This window comes from Copidosoma floridanum, unplaced genomic scaffold, assembly GCF_036245765.1.
Source record: "Copidosoma floridanum isolate Cflo_tuat_1 unplaced genomic scaffold, Cflo_Japanese_pri ptg000030l, whole genome shotgun sequence".
Classification (NCBI taxonomy): domain Eukaryota; kingdom Metazoa; phylum Arthropoda; class Insecta; order Hymenoptera; family Encyrtidae; genus Copidosoma; species Copidosoma floridanum.
This window is the reverse complement of record NW_028321907.1, coordinates 5173422-5193418: the sequence shown is the minus strand read 5'-3', so window position 1 is coordinate 5193418 and position 19997 is coordinate 5173422. Positions and strand designations below refer to the sequence as shown.

Sequence of the window (19997 nt, the reverse complement as noted above, 5' to 3'; positions counted from 1 at the left end):
CGTTAAATTATATATTTTCTGAAGAAATAAAAAAATACCACCAGTGATTAATATATTTTCGAAAGATCATGACAGTATTTTTCTTTTTTTTCTTTTTTTTCTTCAATGTTGTAACTATAAAAATTGAATTTATCTTTTAATTCAAAAAACGTTTGAGATCAATGTCTCTTGAAACCTTTTGTTCAAAGGTTCTTGCGAAAATATTTGCCACTCGTGGGATGAATGAATTTAACGAAATTATATTAGCATGTCTGTTTTGCCATTTTCCGGTGACTTAAAGTTTAAATCTGATAAAAATAAAGGAGATTTGTCACTTTTATAATAAGAGCAATAAATATATAAAAAAAAGTTCATTTCAAGCGACAACCCATGATCTAACACGTAATGTATTAATTTGTCTGCGAATAAAATTCTTTAGATACTTCGTATTTCACGATCTCTCGTTAATTAATACTATCTATCCTTGAACTTGTTTGATATTTATTATATTTTTATTTTAATAAAGTATTCTTATTTTATTCAAAGTATATTTTATTTTTATTTTCATACAGATTTGTCCATATATATATATATATATATATATATGTATACATTAATCCATACGTCGTGTAAAAGAAGTTAACAAAATAAAAAGAAAAGGTCAGATAATCAATAGTAGTCAATAAAAAAGTATTTATTTATAAATTTCGTTCAGAAAATAATTTACCTACAATAAAGGTTTGAAAATAAATTGTTAACTCCGATGTAAAAAAAATTTATCGTCAATATCGTACAATTTTTCTTTTTCAATTGAATTCATAAAATTCATTAGTAAGTAAGTATCTCGACACGTATCACCTCCGCAAGCAACCAAGCCTGACTTCCTGTGTTTGTAACAAAGATTTGTAATGCCGCGCTTACTTGGGTCTTATGGAGGGGGGGGGTATGGGCACTATGGGCGCGTAGACTTTCGTCCTGGAGTGGTCGTGGTTATACCGTAATTAGCATTAGCTGCATTTGCATTAGCACCCTTATATACTTAAGTAACTTAAGTAAGTTTTGTACTTGCACTAGTGAATTTCTTCAAAACGAAAAGGCGAAAAGGGTAATGTTTAGTTCATAAAGTTCAAAACCAGCCGTGCGAGATGACGCTGATTGTAACTGGGAGAAGATGCAGGATCAGATGATAACAACGAGATCAACAATATCAACATATGATGAATTTTCCAAACGAATTCCACGAACTATATACGAATCCCGCGCGGTGACGAGGGAGCAGGGAGAACATCAGGGCCTCGTGTCTTTTACCAGTTTTGCCGCCTTGCGTGCAGTGCTAAAAAAAATTTGTCTTTTCTCGGACGCGTGACGCTTGAGTTTCCAACACTAAACAAACAGATTATCATTACAAGTAAGTAGCCAATGGTCATAATAATCATTTAACAAATCAAAGTAGTTTTCTTGATAGTTCAAGCCTTAATTTAATCTTATCACACGCTCGCCGAATATCAAATAAGAGAGGTTAGAGTTTTGACCCCATTTTCAATGGATACCTGAACGATTTTTTTCTTTCTCGATGTAACAAAAACAAATCATGATTGTATACTCAATTTTGTAATTTTTCCTTAGTATCCCCATGTTGGATTTATTACCTGTCATTTTGATTTTTGCAACGTAATAAATTTGAAATTTTTTCTTCATACTTGCACTTGTTTGCAGGTAATTCTTAGAATTTTCTGCAGAAATGCCTAAGTCAAAGGAAACTATCTCTGATAGCGAAAGCGTTAGCGACAGCGGCAGTGAGGTAATAATTTACGATGTGACTATTCACACTAAAATTCGCTTAGGTATACGTAATGTACGTACACTTACGTGTCTATCATTTAGATGAAGAGCTATTAAATGATTTAACAACTGTTATGATTTAAGTAAACTATTGACAGTATAATTTTTTTTTTTTTATTTTAGGAAGAAGTGAAGTCAAAGCCGAAGGCTAAGCCACAGAAGGTCGAGAAAAAAAAGAAACAGAGCAGCTCTGAAGCTTCAAGTGACGTAAGTCTAATTGTAATGCTTACTTAGTAATAACTTTTATTATTGACATCAAACAGTTGTCGAATAGCTATTGACTTTCCTATTTTTAAGCGCTCTAGAATTTAATTCAATTTAAATAATTACTTCTTGTAGTCTGAGGAAGATTCAAAGTCCAAAAAGAGGCAAAAGAAAAGTGCTGACAAGGGAAATGCCAAGAAAAAGCCGAAAAAGAGCGATGACGAGGAAGAAGATGTGTGGGAATTAGGGGGTAATAAACGAGTCGCAGTTCGAGCCTTCAAAGGAAAGTGGTTTGTTGATATCAGAGAGATGTATGAAAAAGATGGAAAAACGTTACCTGGCAAAAAAGGTATTAAAATGAGACTTGGATACTATCAACAGTGAAGTGTACGGTTTTACAATAAAAATCTTTTTTTGTTTCAGGAATCGCTCTAAACTTTGAAAATTGGAGAGAACTCTTTAAAGTTGCGGATGAGATAAATAACTGCGTTAAATCTAAGTAGGATTTAAATAATGTGATCATTAATATATGTTAAAATGGACCATAATTTTTAAGGATGTTCTTTGTATATCTTTTTGTAAATGAATAAACACATTTTCTAATACAAGGGACTTAAATTTATTTTTACATCTTCATTATACATTTTTAATAGGTTATCAAAATACTTTGAAAATTCTGCTAATAAAAAAACATTGTTCTAATTTCAACATCTATACATATTTTTTTACAAAAATATTTTTATCAAATATGACATCAGGATAACTATATTTACAAAACTATTTACAGCAGTCGTTGATAAACATGACTGCAAAAATACTTACGGTATGCATTAACAATAATATTATTTAAGTCTGTAGTGCTATTTTTCTTTTACATGTACAGACTTTAAAAATTCATCTATTTTTACTTTCTTCAATAAAAAAAGAGGATCTGGTTTTGTTTTACTATCCACCTGAAAAGTGTCCAATTATTGTACTCGTATAAAATGTGTATCAAAATCTTTAAATGATGTAGAAACGTACCTTTTCATCTTCTGACATATCTACTGTTTTTCTTTTGCAAGATTTTGTTTTTTTATCTTCGGAAGTCTTATTACTTGTAGATGTTTTTAATGGTGAAGAAGTTGCTAAAGGAACTTCGAAGTTTTTACTATTCTTTTTGCTAGTCTTTGCTAGTGATTTTTTAGAACTCTGGACTGTCTTTTTTGACTTTGATGGCGGATCTAGATTAAAAATTTCTTCAAGAGGCATCAAATTGAGAACGTAATCATCGCCATCAGACTGAAATATATATTCGCTTTGCAACTCTGAACTACTGTAATTACGTCGACGCTTTTTGATAGGTATCGATTCATCATATTTTAACATTATATCTAGCTTATTCCTGCCACTAGTATTGAACATTTCTTCTTCAATCTCTTCACTGAGATCGTGAATTTCAACATCGCTTTTGTTTGCAGGTATAAGCTGTAAGCATTCAAGTAATTTGGAGTTGTCATTGTTTGAATTTTCCTCATTACTCCTTTGACTCTCAGACAATGTCACGGATAGTCGAGTTGATTGTGATCGCGTTGTCCGCTGTTCGCTATTCTCATCGTCACTGAATAGATCGCGTTTAACCAGATCGACTTTTGCTTTTGATATACCTTTGAAATTTTCTGCCGGTATCACTATTGATTCTTTGATAACGTTTTCCTTTTTAGAATTTTTTTTTGAGCTATCCTGGTTGATATTATTTTTAACCTGATTATTATCGGTTGGATTCGAAATCTGATAAGATTTCTTCCGCGGGCTTGACCGACACACAACTCTCTGATTTTCTTTCGAATCTGCTTCATTAGCTTTCTGTGTGGCTTTAACACTTCGTGTGACCATAGTTTTTTCTTCCCTGCTTACAACTTTTTCTTCTTTCTTCATCACTGTTTTTACTTCTTTCTTGATTATTGATTTTTCTTCTTTTTTCTCAACACTATCTTCTTTCTTGCCCATTATTTTTCCCTCACTTGGCTTCTGTTCGCACGAGTTTCTCTCACTCTTAAGATTATCAGATGTCGATGATACTTTTTCCTGTTCGTCAATTCCGTTCATCACAGTTGCAATAGCCTTTCTCTGCTTTTTTTCATGCGATAGTCTTCTTGGCTGAGCAGCTACCTTAGCATTTCCGACTTCTTTAAATTTGGCCAACACTCTTAGACGTTTCTGCTCCAACTGTTGGCCTAGTATCGTATCTGCGCTTAAACTTACCTGTTGGTGTCGCGCTAAAGTAGATACTAAAGTCTCCTGCGATTGTAACACCTTTGACACTTGGATCGCCATTCCGTCAGTCGGCGCTATCCTTTCGATCTTGATAATTTTGGGTTTGACCACGTTCAATATTTTGTTTGTAGCGGGCGGCTCTGCGGTACTTTGAGAAGGTGAAGCCGAGAGGGCAATTTCTGCTGAAATTTTAGAATTCAAATTTGTAATGGAATCACGTCGCTGTGCACGCTCTGCTTCCGATACACTTGGCGTTTCAAATATTACAGCCTCGGCAATCTCATCTTTAGCTGGTGTTTCTTGGTCAGTCTTTTCTTCAGAATGTTTCATTACTGAAAATACCTTTTTAGGAGAGCTGTTATTCTCCTCAAGATTCGAGGTTTCTTCGTGATTGATTTCTGTGAGTATTTGTATTGACTTTGAAGGGCTACCTTTCGAAATATCAAGGACTGATTCTTTAAGCCCATCTCGAGTATCGAAAATTTCAGATTTTACCACGGACGAATCGCCGCTTGAAAGGCTTGATGAACTTGATGATGTGGTTGAAGATGAGGAAGAAGATGAGGATGAGCATGAACTGTCAGAAGACGATTCATTATCACTGTCCGAGTATGAGTTTACGCTAGTGTTGGCATCTTCAGCTTCTGCAGACTCTTTTGAAGTGCCTTTAGAAGTGTCGTTTGACATATCGTTTGATGTGTCTTTTGACTCAAGTGTAGTGTCTTCGGTAGCTTGTTCTTCTTCTTTGAGTGTTTCTTTATTTCTCTCTACAACCCCGAATTGTGTTATTTCGATAGCTTTGTGTTCGGGAAGTTCTACAACACTTTTTCGTACACTTATAGTAGACGTTGTTTCTTGTACCTAAGAAAAAATCATCACACTTTAGTACACATACAAAAAAAATGTTGAATGTTAAAAAAAATTTTTTACCATCATTTTCTGCGTTTCAGCGACTTCCTTCATAATCTCTTCCGATGGTTCAAAATACGGCGAGGAGTGTTTCTTGGTATCTTCCTCAATGAATTTTGGTGTGACTACAATGCACGGTGTGACCGGAAATTCTGGCGTTTCCACAGAGCCCTTGATAGTAATGTCAATTTTCGCACCAGCCGACTTTCTTAAACTTTGGGCTGGAGTAGCGAAAACTTGTGGTGTCGGTGGTATGTAATTCGTTACTTCGGTTTTACGCGGAGTTTCGAGATCTAATAGTTGGGACGCAATACACAATGAATCCAACGAGTTTTTTGAAATTAGCGTTTTATTAATAGATGAATCGTAATGGATAGAATTTTGTTCTGATTTTTTCACAGACTGCAGTGGAGTGACATTAAGGTTTGAATTAGTTAATACTTTACATTTAAGCGCGGACGGCGTTCCGACTTTTTGATCGACAGATTTCTCTTTTTTTGTAACACTCGACACACCTTCGGTCTCGTCTTTTAGTTTATTATTTTCAGTATCAACACTCTCTAACATATATTTTGTAACATTGTCTTTTTTTTTAAGATTAATACTTGTAATCACATCATGTTTCAAGTCCTTTTTTTTAACACTATCACTATTTTCAGAGTCTTTTTCTGGCACCTTTTTTTCCTCGAATTGGTCTTTCGACGTGACCTTGACAGATAAATTTCTTTTCTGTCTTTGGCTCTTACCATTACTTTTTATTTTCTCCTCTTCTTCTTCGTCAGCCGAGCTACCGACGATTCTCCTCAGATCGCTATCCCAGCTCTTGTGCAGACCGTTACTCTCCACCTTCACTTCAGCGGACTTGGATGCAAGGGCGGGAGACGGCGGTGCAGGATAATCTGGCTGTGATTTTTCAGGCGAACTCTCGCCCGTCGAAGACTCGTTGAGGATCATACCAATGCCTGCCACTTTGTTCCAGTTTCCGCGAAGCTTTTGCATGGGGCTCCTCGTGGCGATTGGCACTTGCATCAAGGCGACCCGCGTCGAGGACTTGGTGGGCGCCAGCGTTCTCACCTTTTTCGTGGCCACATGGAGTTGAGCCATGGCCGGGGCATCCTCTGTTTCGTAGACTGGAGATTTGAACAGAGCCCCTCTACAGACGGAAGGTTTAATGCACGATTGGCTACCTTTGTTCGCAATTAAAGTTTGCTTGACAGGCGTGCCAAAGTCGAGGGCTCGGACGTGACTGTTGCGACGTCGTGGTGTCGAGAGACTGAGCCGGTTGTTCTCGGAGCGAGACCTCAGCAGAGTGTTTGGTGTACGCTTGGCTATGATTTCGTCGCACTTAAGTTTCGCGCTTGCATCCGACTGCACAACCGGTTCAGGCTCGTCCGACACAATGACTGACTTACCAAGATCGGTGTTCTCCTCTGTTATCTCGGCAACTTTATCTTCCGTGATAACTGATTTCTTGTCTTTTGATTGCTCCGTACTATTTTCACCTTCAAGAACGATAATGCCGACAGTTTCAGTTTTCGCACTGGTTGGGACAGTCTCGCCCTTAAAAGCGGAGGAGAATCTCAGGCCGGACATTGGCGAACTGTCTAGACTTATTATCGGCATGTCCTCGATCGATTGAATCATCGTCGCTGGTGTATTATTGCTTTCTTGAGCGCCGTAAAGCGTGATCGAATCACTGGTAGGAGGTGGTGGTTCTAGTTGCTCATCGATTTGCACACCGATTGGCATGACTGGAACATCATTGCTGGGTTTTGGACAGATCGGTTGATATTCTTGGAGAGTCTTTTGGACAAGTGTGTTCGACATTTTTGATAGTTCGATTTGTTCAGGTTTAACGAGACGACGAGGAACATTGACAACGCGATAAGAAAGCGTTGGTAATTCTGCGAGTTCCAATTGCGGTGGAGGTTGGCCTTCCTTTGGTGCGATTGACACGTACTTTCCTGAAATTGTTATTTTATTTTTCTTTTAGCATGAATTCATTTATCATAAAAATTTTATATACATACTTTTAGGTTTCAACGGTTCTGTGTATAGCACGACAGTGGGAACGATTTCCTCAACAACGAGTTCTTTTTTACTTTCTATTTTTGAAGATTTTTTTGTCCTCTGTTTTGGCTTTTTCGCAATAGTTTTGTTCGATTTAGTAGTTTTAGTGGCATTTTTAGTGATTTTTGGTTCAGCAGGTGCATTTTCGATGACAACATTTTCCTTGGCAGCTTCACCTTCATTTGTTTCAATGTCATTTTCTTCAAAGGGTGGTTCACTGTCTGTTAGAGAATTCCTTTTGTAGTTGATAACATTCATGATATTCATCACTGCTTCTGCATTTTGATTATCCAGCAAAGCATTGTTTTCCTCTCTGCAATCACAAAATTGTAAATTAAACAACTGTAGAGACTTTTTATAAATTTAATTAATAAGAATTTAGAAGTATTAAATTCTTACTCCTCTCCATGAACGTTATAAGACTTTGACGAGCTGCGCAACCTTTGTTTAATCGGTATCTCGAAATTATTGAACTGTTGATGATAATTTTGCATTAGATTAGCAGTATCTTGTATATCAATATCCATTGGTTCTGATACCGGATCATCTCTTGTAACAGGAATTTCTCCTATTGGAGGATTTTGGTCCTTGACATCAAATATCTCCTGTATGAACCCTTCAAGATCTAGTTCTGTGGCTTCAACTGCTGTCTTAATGACATTATCTAAATCACACAATTTAGATTTATTTAAGTCAGTCAAACTTAAATTCGCGTTATCTCCGTTAAAAGATAATTCCATGGGTAAAATAGCATTATTGATGTTTTCAGCAATCCGTTGCTGCAGCTCCGTTCTATTCATAAGTTCTTGGGTTATAATCTATAAATTACAATTAAAACGTTATCTAATTTTTTCTTTCAGACTGAATCTCAACTTTGTTTTTCAAACTTACACTTAAATTCTCGATTGGTTCGGTAACTTCAGACTCCATTTCGTTAAAGTCAAGCCCAGTTTGCACTTCAGTATTACAATAACTCATCAACTCTTCCGTACTTGTCCCTGCTGTACACTTGTTAACATTTTTTTCATAATCATTAGTTTGAATAGTTTCAGTTGCTTGATCTTTGTGATTAATATTTACAGTGTTAGAGCTTGATACTTCGATATTTCCATCTGCACGCAAAATTAAAGATGTTTAAAAAAAATAACTGAAAAATTCGTCAAGTGTGTATATGGATGTAACAATAATACTTGCCTGAATTTACACTTAACGACTTAGAAGCTCTATTTTCTTCAACATTATTTACATTTACGTCATTCAGTAACTGATCATTAGAAAACCTTTTATTTTCGGTATTATTTCGTTCTGTCGACAATTTTTGACATTCAAATTCATGAGATACCGTCTCACGTACATCACAATCTTCAAACAAAAATTTTTTATTTGGCAAATTCAAGTTCTTTAATGAAGAAATACACGAATAACCATCAAACAGAAATAAAAGAAGCACCTTGGTTTCCTTCAATCTGAGACGACTTGTCTATTAAAAAAGCGCTTAGAGATTTTGGAATACCCTTGCGACGTCCCTGACCACCGCTAAGTCGTTTTTTTGTACTACTTGACGTATTTGGACTACTGTGCAGTCCAGCTGATGAATTCTAAAATTTTACACAAAAAACAAATCAAGTAGTCTAAACGTCAAAATTTAGAAACCTGATATGCCTTTTGTGGAAAAAAAGAAAATACCTGTGACGAATAATTTATATTTACAACAAAACGTTTTTTTGATCCTTCCAAAAGATATCCTAGCTTCTCCAATATATCATCGCAGTGTTTGAACTGTTCCAAATCGTTCATTTTGTTTAGTTTCTCCTGAACTGTTGAATAAAGTAAAGTAATTTAGTTAAAACGAGAGGAATGCAGTTGTTTCCACATAATTCATTTATATTAGAAATTACCCATCCCAACAGCAGCACAATACTTGTCTAAAATATCCACTAAACTGAAGCCCCCAACTTTTGTAGTATATCTGCCACCTCTTTGCGACACGATTCTACATTCTTTCAAGAGAGGTGACGTCTCCATGAATATTTTGGCTGCTTCATCGCACTTTTGTTCCTGCAGGTATCCTGAAATAAAATACCAGTGTCACTCATTAAAGCCTCCAAGAAGTCATGGTTCAAAAAAAGTAATTTAAAAAAAAAAGACGATAATCTTTGATTGGGCCTATTTGAAAAAGTACTCACCAAGAACAAGCCTTGCAATTTCTGAGGGTAAGAGAGCATCCATGTTCCAGTTTTGCCCACTCTAGATTTTTACCTTTTTATACATATAAACAGTTATGCAAGATGACTGAAAATCCTAAGTTCCCGTCTTGTTTGAAATTTAGCTAGGCACATTTAGTTGAACCTTTCACTTATAGCTTCCTTAAAGGAAAATTTTTAAACCTTATGAACTTGAGATTCACAGTTTCGTTGGTATTTTTATTTAAAGCCCAAGTAATATCATTATAATGTACTGCACCAGATACTTTGTATAATGACGCTTACAGTAAAAGGACGCGCTTTTATGCGCGTTTTGAATTGAAATTACTTAAAGTTTACATTGTTTACAGTTTGTTTGGTTTGAAGGGGGTTAGGTATTTCAGACTCCATCATCAACCGTTACTCCTGCGGTAGACGGAATCGAAACGATTAACCACATGGGGTGTAATCCGTAATCGCCGCCAGCAGTTACATATGTAAGACGTGACAACGTTGCGTGGTTGGGGGCGCTACTGTCGATTTACTGGTGATGTGATCCGCAATCCCGCCAGCAGTAAAGCAGACGACGTCAGTCTACTTGCTCTTTTTTGTGACATTTTTGCTGTGATGTGTGATCCCGCGCAATCCCGCCAGCAGTAAAGCTGTTATTTCCATTTTTGTTTTTGGCACTTAAAACTACTTTTTTTGGTCTGCGTGTTTGTTTACGTCTAGCACAATATGCTTTGTTTACAATCAGAAAATGTCACGAAAAAGAGCAAGTAGACTGACGTCGTCTGCTTTACTGCTGGCGGGATTGCGGATCACATCACCAGTAAATCGACAGTAGCGCCCCCAACCACGCAACGTTGTCACGTCTTACATATGTAACTGCTGGCGGCGATTGCGGATTACACCCATGATTGGACCATGGTTGGACAGAACGGGAGTGTTTCTGTTCCCCGTTCCGTGAGTTCAAAGTTAGCAGGGGGGGGGTGGAGAAATTTGAATTTAACAACATTTAAAAACTATCTTTTTCGCTACTTCTGCAGACATTTTGCTTTTGAAAATGAATGTTTCTTTTTTTATTTATTTTTAATTTTTCAATGAAGTAGCTTCCACACGAAAGACCATGAAATGATTTACTTGGCACAATTGCGAATGGCTTGATTGATAACGAAGAGCTCGCTACAACTATATACTTTATACGTACATATCAGAAGTAAATGTATAAAATAAGTATAGATGAGTTCTTAACAATAATAATTCTATCATGTCTGTTCATAAGATTATTTGCGGCTGGTTTATAACTAACAAAGTGACTTTACTGTGAATAGCAATAATTACTTGGATCAGCGCCATCTAGCGGTCTTTATTTTTTGGCCAAAAGTGGCTCCTAAAATTCTGAATCAGAGCATTCAGGATTAGAGCCATTTAGTCAATTATAAACCAGCCGCAACTGTTGACGAAGCTACAAAATAAAAAAATAATGATACGTATGTTTTTGGCGGCAAGCTAACAATCTATCTTATGCTCGAAAATTTATCTTCAAAAGTATAAACACATACGAGGTCAATTTTTTGGTAGAAAATAGATTGTTAACTTGCCGCCAAAAACGTACGTATCGTTGTTTTTTTATTTTATAGCTTCATCACAAGTTGCGGCTGGTTTATAACTGACTAAATGGCTCTAATCCTGAATGCTCTGATTCAGAATTTTAGGAGCCACTTTTGGCCAAAAAATAAAGACCGCTAGATGGCGCTGATCCAAAATAATTATTGCTACTTACAGTAAAGTCACTTTATTAGTTATAAACCAGCCGCAACAAATTTGATAAATAAATAATAAAAATTAAACATTTTTTATGCTACTTGCGGCAAGTTTACAATTTATCTTTTACCTTAAAATCGATCTCCAAAACCATTAACATTCTACTTCTCTTATATGGCTCATAAAATCGACAATATTTACAAAATTACAATACTCTTGACCTTTTACCATTAACTAATGAAAGAACAGCTCTTCAACTTTAGATTTCCAATAAACAGTTAACTTATATAATATGTACATAGCAAAATTGAAAAATACATTTATTACAGAGATGTAAATTTTAAGTGTTATAAGTAAACAAAGAACCCAACCTTCTCTGATCAAGTGAGATCCAATGCTCCATTCCTAGGAGACTCTTCGTGTGACTTCTTTCTTTTTAAGACCTTTTTTCTTTAGTTGTCTCTTTTCGACTGATTAATTTACGTGTTTATTTGATCGTGATTTACGATTTCTGTAACACAAATTTTGCTATGTACATATTATATAAGTTAACTGTTTATTGGAAATCTAAAGTTGAAGAGCTGTTCTTTCATTAGTTAATGGTAAAAGGTCAAGAGTATTGTAATTTTGTAAATATTGTCGATTTTATGAGCCATATAAGAGAGGTAGAATGTTCACGGTTTTGGAGGTCGATTTTAAGGTAAAAGATAAATTGTAAACTTGCCGCAAGTAGCATAAAAAATGTTAACTATTTATTGTCTGTTCATAAGATTATTTGCGGCTGGTTTATAACTAACAAAGTGACTTTACTGTGAATAGCAATAATTACTTGGATCAGCGCCATCTAGCGGTCTTTATTTTTTGGCCTTTGGCCAAAAGTGGCTCCTAAAATTCTGAATCAGAGCATTCAGGATTAGAGCCATTTAATCAATTATAAACCAGCCGCAACTTATGATGAAGCTATAAAATAAAAAAATAACGATACGTATGTTTTTGGCGGCAAGTTAACAATATATCTTATGCTTGAAAATTTATCTTCAAAAGTATAAACACATACGAGATCGATTTTTTGGTAAAAAATAGATTGTTAACTTGCCGCCAAAAACATACGTATCGTTGTTTTTTTATTTTATAGCTTCACCATGAGTTGCGGCTGGTTTATAACTGACTAAATGGCTCTAAGCGCTAATGCTGTGGGTCAAAAGTTTAGGGCCACTTTTTAGTTCAAAAATCTGCAACGCTAGATGGCGCTGATGAAAATAATTATTACTTCTTATATTAGAGCCATTTTATCAATTGTAAACCAGCCGCAACTAATTTGAAAGATAGATAATAAAAAGTTAACGTGGTTTGTGCTATTTGCGGCAAGTTTACAATCTATTTTTTACCCAAAAGTCGACCTCCAAAAATACAGACATTCATATGGTTTAATAAAATCGACTTTATGGCACTACTTAGTAGTAATTACTATAATTACTATAATTACTACACATATAACTTCACGTACATCTTACACCATGCTCTCTTTACCAGAACGATAAAATCAGAGGCTGTAAAGTTACGTAGGTCGTGGTGGTAACGCCGCTATATACTATACTTACAGTACAGACATGTAATTGATTATAAACCAGCCGCAACTATATGTATAATCTTATGTCTTTCGGAACAATCGGAGCAGAGTAGCAGACCAGACAAACATATAGAAGACCTCAGTTGACGTTGACGCACACGAGAGTAAGCATCTATCACTGCTGCTGCAGTAACGTAACATACTGCAGAGGATTGTACTATATTATTGTAGTTTGCTGGCTACTGCTTCTGTGTGGTTCTTTCTTATATACGCATATAAATGGGTGTATACTTACTTTGTACAAATAAAGGGACAAATAGATAAGGAACAGCAAGAGCAAGGGAAAGAAGAAAAACTATATATATATACATCAGCTGCGTGCAGCAGTGTGTAGAACGAGACAAGTATATATTTCCTTCACGGCGTGCCGAGCGTGATGTGCGCGTCTGATGGCTTTTATACGTTATAACGTTATTAAAAGAATAAAAACGGAGTCGCAGAATTAGGAAGAGGAGGAGAACCAAAGCTAGTATACAGTAGCAGCAATACTTATCACCTTTTCTCCGTTTTTGCCAATATAGCAACGAAGAGTTTAAGTATTACCAAGGAAGTGGCAGCGATGGCGGGACCACTGGAGGAGGTAGAATTGTATTGTATGTAATAGTAGTGTAACAGTGCGGTTCTTTTGCTGTTCGTTTCGGCTGTGCGCGCGTCTGCTCCCACGACCTTTTTATGCGCTTAGAAGAAGAGGTCGTTGTGGCAGCAGCAGGAACGACGTCGTCGTGTCCGGTGACAACAATAGCAGCATCGGTGACGAATCATCACCTGATACAATTACCAGGTCCCGACTTCTGTTGCTGTCTGGAGGATTACCCGACACGATGAGCTTCCTCTTGTAAGTGCAACACTTTACATCGTTTAATTTAATTATATTATCTCTCGGGAACCCAATTGTTCTTGTTAAATTGATGAACGATCAGTAAGGCACGTGCTTTGTGTTTTTAAGTATATTTTAATGCAAACCATTGTCGTTGTTGTCATCATTACTCAACACACGTTAATATACTAATTATTTTATCATTACCATTGATAAGACAATCATCCATTGATAATAGCTTATTATTATTGCATTTGACGCTGAGACATGAGTTCATAGTGACGTCCAGTTTTTGTATTGAGACGACTAAAGTTTTTTTTTTTTTTTTTTTTTTTTTTTTTTCGTAATGAGCAATATAATCAAGAAAAACAATCAAGACTTTCCCCTGTGTGCGTGAAAGCGAGGAAAATCATCGTATTATACATTATACAACGGTGTGTACGTGCTCTTCGAAGGGGAACGTGCGGATAGTACATAACGCAGTAATAATAATTGTTAGAAGCGATTTCTCCATAATTGGTGTACAGACATCACGTTTAGCTCAATCGACCTTCTCTCTCTCTTTTTTTTATTTTATACATAGGTATATATTGTACATGTGCAATGGTTAATGTGTCTCACACTCTCTTTGATGCTCAAATCCGTCGTCGTCGTCGTCTGCGAAGGCGAGTCGAGCCTCCGCATATATACAGACTTTTCTTCCGTCATTCTTTCTCTCTTCTCTATCTAACACATCAAAGTCTATAACTATATACCCACTCTGTCTCTCCTTACTTCCTTTTCCCTCTCGTTTCTTTTTTTTCTTTTTTTTTCTTTTTTTTTTTTTTTTCAACTCTTGCTCGCCGTCTTGCTTGCTCTGGGTTTCTTGACCTGGAGCACGCTAAGCATAGAAGCACACGGGGCTCTCTCTCTCTCTTTTTCTGCTCCAATGTGAATTATGTGCTCTTTTTTGCTTTCTCTCTCTCTCTCTCTTTCTGTTGCTTGTTCTTTCTGCTGGTTCTTAGATGTGCGCCGCCTTTCAGTCTTGAGAAATGAAATGAAAAAAAATTGAAGAAAAAAAAAAGAGAGGCTCAATACACACACCAAAATACCTGGATCCTTGTTTTTTCCAGGCTCCTTTTGCGCTTCCTTGCGTCGTTGGTCGCGGATTTCCTGTTGTTTCATTTCTTTGGGCTTGGATTACACACAATGCCTATTGCAGCTCAATCTCTTGCTTGCCCGTTGTATGTATATAGGTGCACCAATGTTAGCAAGCAAGCCTATGACTCAAGATTTTGCTTTCCTTGTTTATTTTTCTTTACCTACACTAGCTGCTACCGAAGTTTCATTGCTCCACATCGTAGCCTTCTGATGTATCTGGTTTCACCATTGAAATTCATTTCAACATTTTCGTTTCTTCTTTTCAAGAATTAAACAGTTTCCAATAATTACTGTCGTGGGTGCAGAATTTTAATCATACACCCTCTTTTTTTATCCTAAAATACAGCATGACAATATTAATTGATGAGATAAAAACTAGTCAGAAAATATTGTACTTCAGAGTTGTGAATGAAACTCATGACGTTTCTCACTGATTCAATTGTCATTTTTATATCATCGATGAGTCAGGATTCACTTTCTCTTTCTGCCCTCTTAGTTTTCAAGCCTTGCATACGTACCAAACGACTCTTTCACTTCCTGTACATGCATCACTTCTGATAAGAGAACTCATGTTAATTTCAGCAACGATGGAAAAAAAATTTTTTTCACGTGCATTATTCCATTATAATTACTTTATTCTTAAATGAATCACAAATTCAAGGGCATCCAAGATCGTAGGTAAAAATAAACTGTTTTGGATCGTGCAATGTTATGTAATTACTTAATTTTTATTTAATATTTTTTATCTTGCTCCAAATCTACCAATGACCTGGAATTCTATTTATTTTTCTTCCCGGCGTCTTAGAGAACCAACGAAAAAAAGGGAGAAACAAAAAACAAGAAACGATAATCAAGCAGCCTACATGTACTTAATCACCAACATTTTTGCGTCCAAGTTAGTTATACTCTTCAGAAATATTGATAACCTTCTCTCCTCAACTATCTCCCCCCAGAGCTCGCATACTACACTTGTGTACTTACTCATGTGTACAGTACTTGGTGGGATCTCTCGTTTGCTCCGATAAAATCTCTTGCTCTCGGCCGCGCGTTCATCGTCGTCGTCATTACACATATCTTGTTGCTTAGTTGAGTAGCGTGAGTTTTGTGCGACAAAGACATGTTTGCAAAGATCCGCGAGTTGATAATTAATTGCCTGCGCTATCGTTATTACATCCGCAATTACTTTTACAAGCGCAACAAGGGAAAATACTTGCTCGATGTGTAACATGTATCTGGTGACGCTGAAACGTTTGATTTTTCGCAGCGGAAGCCGTTCGTCAAAGACATTCAAGCCAAAGAAGAATATTCCAGAGGGCACTCACCAGTACGACCTGATGAAACATGCGGCGGCCACCCTGGGATCTGGCAATCTTCGGCTCGCTGTCATGCTCCCCGAAGGAGAGGACCTCAACGAATGGGTCGCCGTCAACAGTAAGCTATTGCCGATCTTCTACTCCTATTTCCCTGTATCCATCGCGTGATATTATTAATTTAAAAAAAAAATTTTTGCAGCCGTTGATTTTTTCAATCAAATAAATATGTTGTACGGAACGATAACAGAGTTCTGCACGGAAGACAGTTGTCCCATAATGTCAGCTGGACCGAAATACGAGTATCACTGGGCGGATGGTCACACGGTCAAGAAACCGATAAAATGTTCTGCCCCGAAGTATATCGACTATCTCATGACATGGGTGCAAGACCAGCTTGACGACGAGACATTGTTTCCATCCAAAATCGGTAAGACGATATTTTAAAAAAATCCATAAGTAGCTGTAAAAAGTTGTTCTCGTTGTAAAATGTTAATTATTGTTTCATCAGGTGTTCCATTTCCCAAAAATTTTCTTTCCATTGCAAAGACAATACTGAAGCGGCTTTTCCGGGTTTACGCGCACATCTACCACCAACACTTTAGCGAAGTAGTTCAACTTGGCGAAGAAGCGCATTTAAATACTTCATTCAAACACTTTATTTTTTTTGTCCAGGTAAGTGTTTTGTCGTTAGTATTTTTACGAGTTACGAAGAAAATTACGAGCGTTGCTTATGGTTATTTCGTACTTTCAGGAGTTTAACTTGATCGAACGACGGGAGCTGGCTCCCTTACAGGAGCTTATAGAAAAGTTGACTGCGAAAGAGGCGCGGTGTCCATGAGCATCAGATGAGGAGAGAACAATGCGTGGAGAGTCTAGATGAACCGATGCACTGTGAATAAACCCCTCCAAAGAATCTCTTATCCCCACATCAGTATACACGCCCCCGCGTCCCTGCTGAGTATGATTACACTTCGTCGTAATTCCATACGGATATTATTTGAAAGAAAAAAAAAAGAACCTAATTTTTCCATGGCTTTGCTCTTGCCACACACACAAGTGCAGAAGCAAGGGTTGTTTATTGACGATTTGTTTGAGCCAAACATCATTCAACGCCCAAATTTTAAACTCATTTGCATATCGACAATTTGCCCTATAAACATACCTATTTTCAAAGTGCGTCCACTTGGAATCGAAGCTTTCATCAAAGTGCATTATGTAACAAGTCAAATTTTTTCAAAGACGTCTTCTTCCAAGGAAGATATTGCTGTGCAAGGAATTTTTTGTGTGAATTTTTAGCACTGCATCAAAGACAGAATAAGTGTTGAACGATCGCGGACGAGATTAGCATGTCAAGAGAGTACAGGATACAGAAAGTGAACAGTGAGTGTGAATTTTACATGTTTTTACGATTTTACACTGAGATGAACGAAGAGTGAAAATGTTGACGACTGATACGGAAATATCCCGACAATGTATTTCACCAATGCATTTTTCTGCTCTATGTTTTTTTTGCGATTTAATACCTTTTATGAACATGAAGTTTTCGTTTGAATTTTATCTGTTCCGTTTTTAACGATGGTATGAAGTACGTAGAATGGCTCGAAGGAAATGCGTCATGCCGTAGGTACAAAAAAATCGTCGTACCCCTTACGTCAAAAAAATAACGTATATGACCTTTTTTTTATTCCCGGAACTCGTTTTTTCAATCGAATCCGATTTTTGATTGAACAAGTTATTTTTATAAACTTTAATTACCTTAATGACTGCTATGATCAAGAAATTTTTAAACTAGAAGGAGTCATGTTAAGAAAAGCGATACAAAATTTTTTTAAGCTATTCTCATGAAGAGTTACTGGACATTATCACCTTTTTAGGCATATTGCCTGTGAATGATTGTGTTACGTAGGGAAGAAATTGTAATAATTTAAAAATATTCAAATTATTGGCCGTTTTTGAATTTTTTTTAAATGTTTAATTTTATTTATGTATATTACAAAATTTACGAGAAAAACTCTTTTTCTCGTGTATTTATAGACTGTAGATATATTACCAATCACCTCTAGATTTGACGTTATTTTATTGATTTTATAAGAATTTTATATTTGTTTTCGACAAACTTTTAGTAAAAGAAATTACCTTTTTAATTTTATTTTAACGCAAATACAAAACTCTCTCTTTTGAATTTGCATTTAATGTACATAAAATTATATTTCTGACTACATGACATTCATTTTAAGCTTATGATATAACACGAAAGCTTGACAAAAAAAAACTATCATGTTAAATACTGCTAATATTGATTTTTTTACAAAACAAAATGTTAAGCTATCAAACTTTTTTTACAAATCATGAAATCTAGTATGAATACAGCGGTGTATCAAAAACCGATTTAAAAATGCGTATAAAAATATATATATTTCATTCACCTTGCTATTTAATCGATGTCTCGCGTAAACGTTTAAGAGACTGTAGCTGAATCGCTTTTCTAGGAAAAGGCGATAAATGCCTTCACAAAAATGAAATAACAAACAAACGAACTTATCGCTTAAGTAAAAAGCTCACTTGAGCTTTACATAATAATTTCGCCGTACCATATTGTAATGCCAAACACCTTCTTTCTTCGACATTACCTGAAAATATCGTATAAGTAGGCGAGAGATTGAAAAACTATTCTTCATTCAGAGGTGAGATATGTAAATGTGTAATAGAAGGGACTGTGTTTAATAAATTTTAGTTGTTTATTTTTACCTTGTCGGCAGTCCGTTCGTGGTGACGTTGCCTTAAAAAAGGACCACTTTGAAGAATTGTTTTTCTTTTTCTAAGAGCTAAAAAAAGCGTAAATATTTTGAGAATACGAAAAAATCTACAACTCGTTGACAGTACGTGCACTTAAGAGAAATAAGTTTGACCAAATATTTTCTCGAGAATTCTTTGCATTAGCAAAGGTGTAGTCGTGCAAACTGTAAAGATATTTTTATTACACGTATGGTATCACGAAGCCTTGGATTATTTTCGATAAATTTAGGATTCATGCTCGAAAGAATGCTTTCTTGGGATGCAGCTGTGCGTCCTACTTGTGAGATTTTGAAAAAAAAAATTTTGTTTCTTTACAAAATTTGTTTTGTTTTGATATGAATTTTTTTTTTATTGTAACTTGCTCTGGATCTGAGAAAAAGTCATATATTGCGATTCGCATTGGATTGCAGGAAAAAGGTAGCGTGCGTTTAATATTTGTAAGTACTTAACAAATGAAACAAAATAAATGGAATGAATCGTCTAAATTAAACGTTTACATAACGTTAAAATATTAATAACGCTATATCAGTAATCTATAAGTTAGGAATATTTTTAATTGATTGTAAATTGCTAGATTTGTCTGAAAGCAAGTAAATCAGTTTTGAAAATTGACTTTTCATAGTTTGATAATATTGTATTACAATAAATACGGCGCTTTTTAAAATTACCATGAAAACGAGGTGCTCCATGGAGAAACGACATTTGTTGACCTGTAAAATATATAAAGAAAACGTAAAAAGAAAACTTATTTATTAAAACCGAATTACAATCTTAATGATAATGCTTTTCTTCCATTCACATTTTCCCTTGCGAATTAAAAGTAGATGAAAGAATATAAAAAAAAAAAAAAAATAATGAAAGAGAGAAACAGTATTCGATGAGACATAAGAAGAGCAATGTGTGTCCGACCTGGCTCGTGTATTTTTTCAGCTATCGAGTGCATATATTTTTCCAATAATGAATCGAAATAGTTAATCTTTAAGCAAGTAATTTAGCAAAATTGAAAACAATAAACAAACAAACAAGTGATAACAAAACAATTAATGTGTAAAAAAAAAAAAAAAAGATAACTTTATATTAAAAAGTGACTG

At 35.6% G+C, this 19997-nt stretch overlaps 3 protein-coding genes across 4 annotated transcripts; 2 read left to right on the top strand and 1 right to left on the bottom strand.

Annotated features, from left to right (window-relative positions):
• The first annotated feature begins 1235 nt into the window (after nt 1-1235).
• On the top strand, nt 1236-2609 carry Ssb-c31a (single stranded-binding protein c31A). Its single transcript, XM_014362096.3, has 5 exons — nt 1236-1387; nt 1696-1780; nt 1945-2028; nt 2161-2374; nt 2449-2609. The coding sequence occupies exons 2-5, from the start codon at nt 1721-1723 to the stop codon at nt 2526-2528; spliced, it is 438 nt and encodes a 145-aa protein (XP_014217582.2). The 5' UTR covers nt 1236-1387; nt 1696-1720; the 3' UTR covers nt 2529-2609.
• A 104-nt stretch (nt 2610-2713) lies between these two features.
• Nucleotides 2714-9868, bottom strand: LOC106646062 (uncharacterized). The gene is made up of 11 exons (XM_089596226.1): nt 9447-9868; nt 9159-9329; nt 8947-9077; nt 8711-8858; nt 8455-8622; nt 8152-8372; nt 7660-8078; nt 7221-7573; nt 5212-7154; nt 3049-5142; nt 2714-2978 (listed from the first exon to the last, which is right to left on the bottom strand). Exons 1-11 carry the CDS (start codon nt 9487-9489, stop codon nt 2886-2888), a joined length of 5784 nt encoding a protein of 1927 aa, XP_089452352.1. The 5' UTR covers nt 9490-9868; the 3' UTR covers nt 2714-2885.
• A 3049-nt stretch (nt 9869-12917) lies between these two features.
• On the top strand, nt 12918-19766 carry mats (MOB kinase activator-like 1). 2 transcript variants are annotated; one of them, XM_014362093.3, is made up of 5 exons: nt 12918-13675; nt 16062-16228; nt 16310-16537; nt 16619-16782; nt 16862-19766. In XM_014362093.3, the coding sequence occupies exons 1-5, from the start codon at nt 13662-13664 to the stop codon at nt 16946-16948; spliced, it is 660 nt and encodes a 219-aa protein (XP_014217579.1). In that variant the 5' UTR covers nt 12918-13661; the 3' UTR covers nt 16949-19766. The 2 variants fall into 2 exon arrangements, with proteins under 2 accessions (XP_014217579.1, XP_089452686.1); XM_089596560.1 differs by lacking the exon at nt 12918-13675 and having other exon boundaries at nt 15877-16228.
• The last annotated feature ends 231 nt before the right edge of the window (nt 19767-19997 follow it).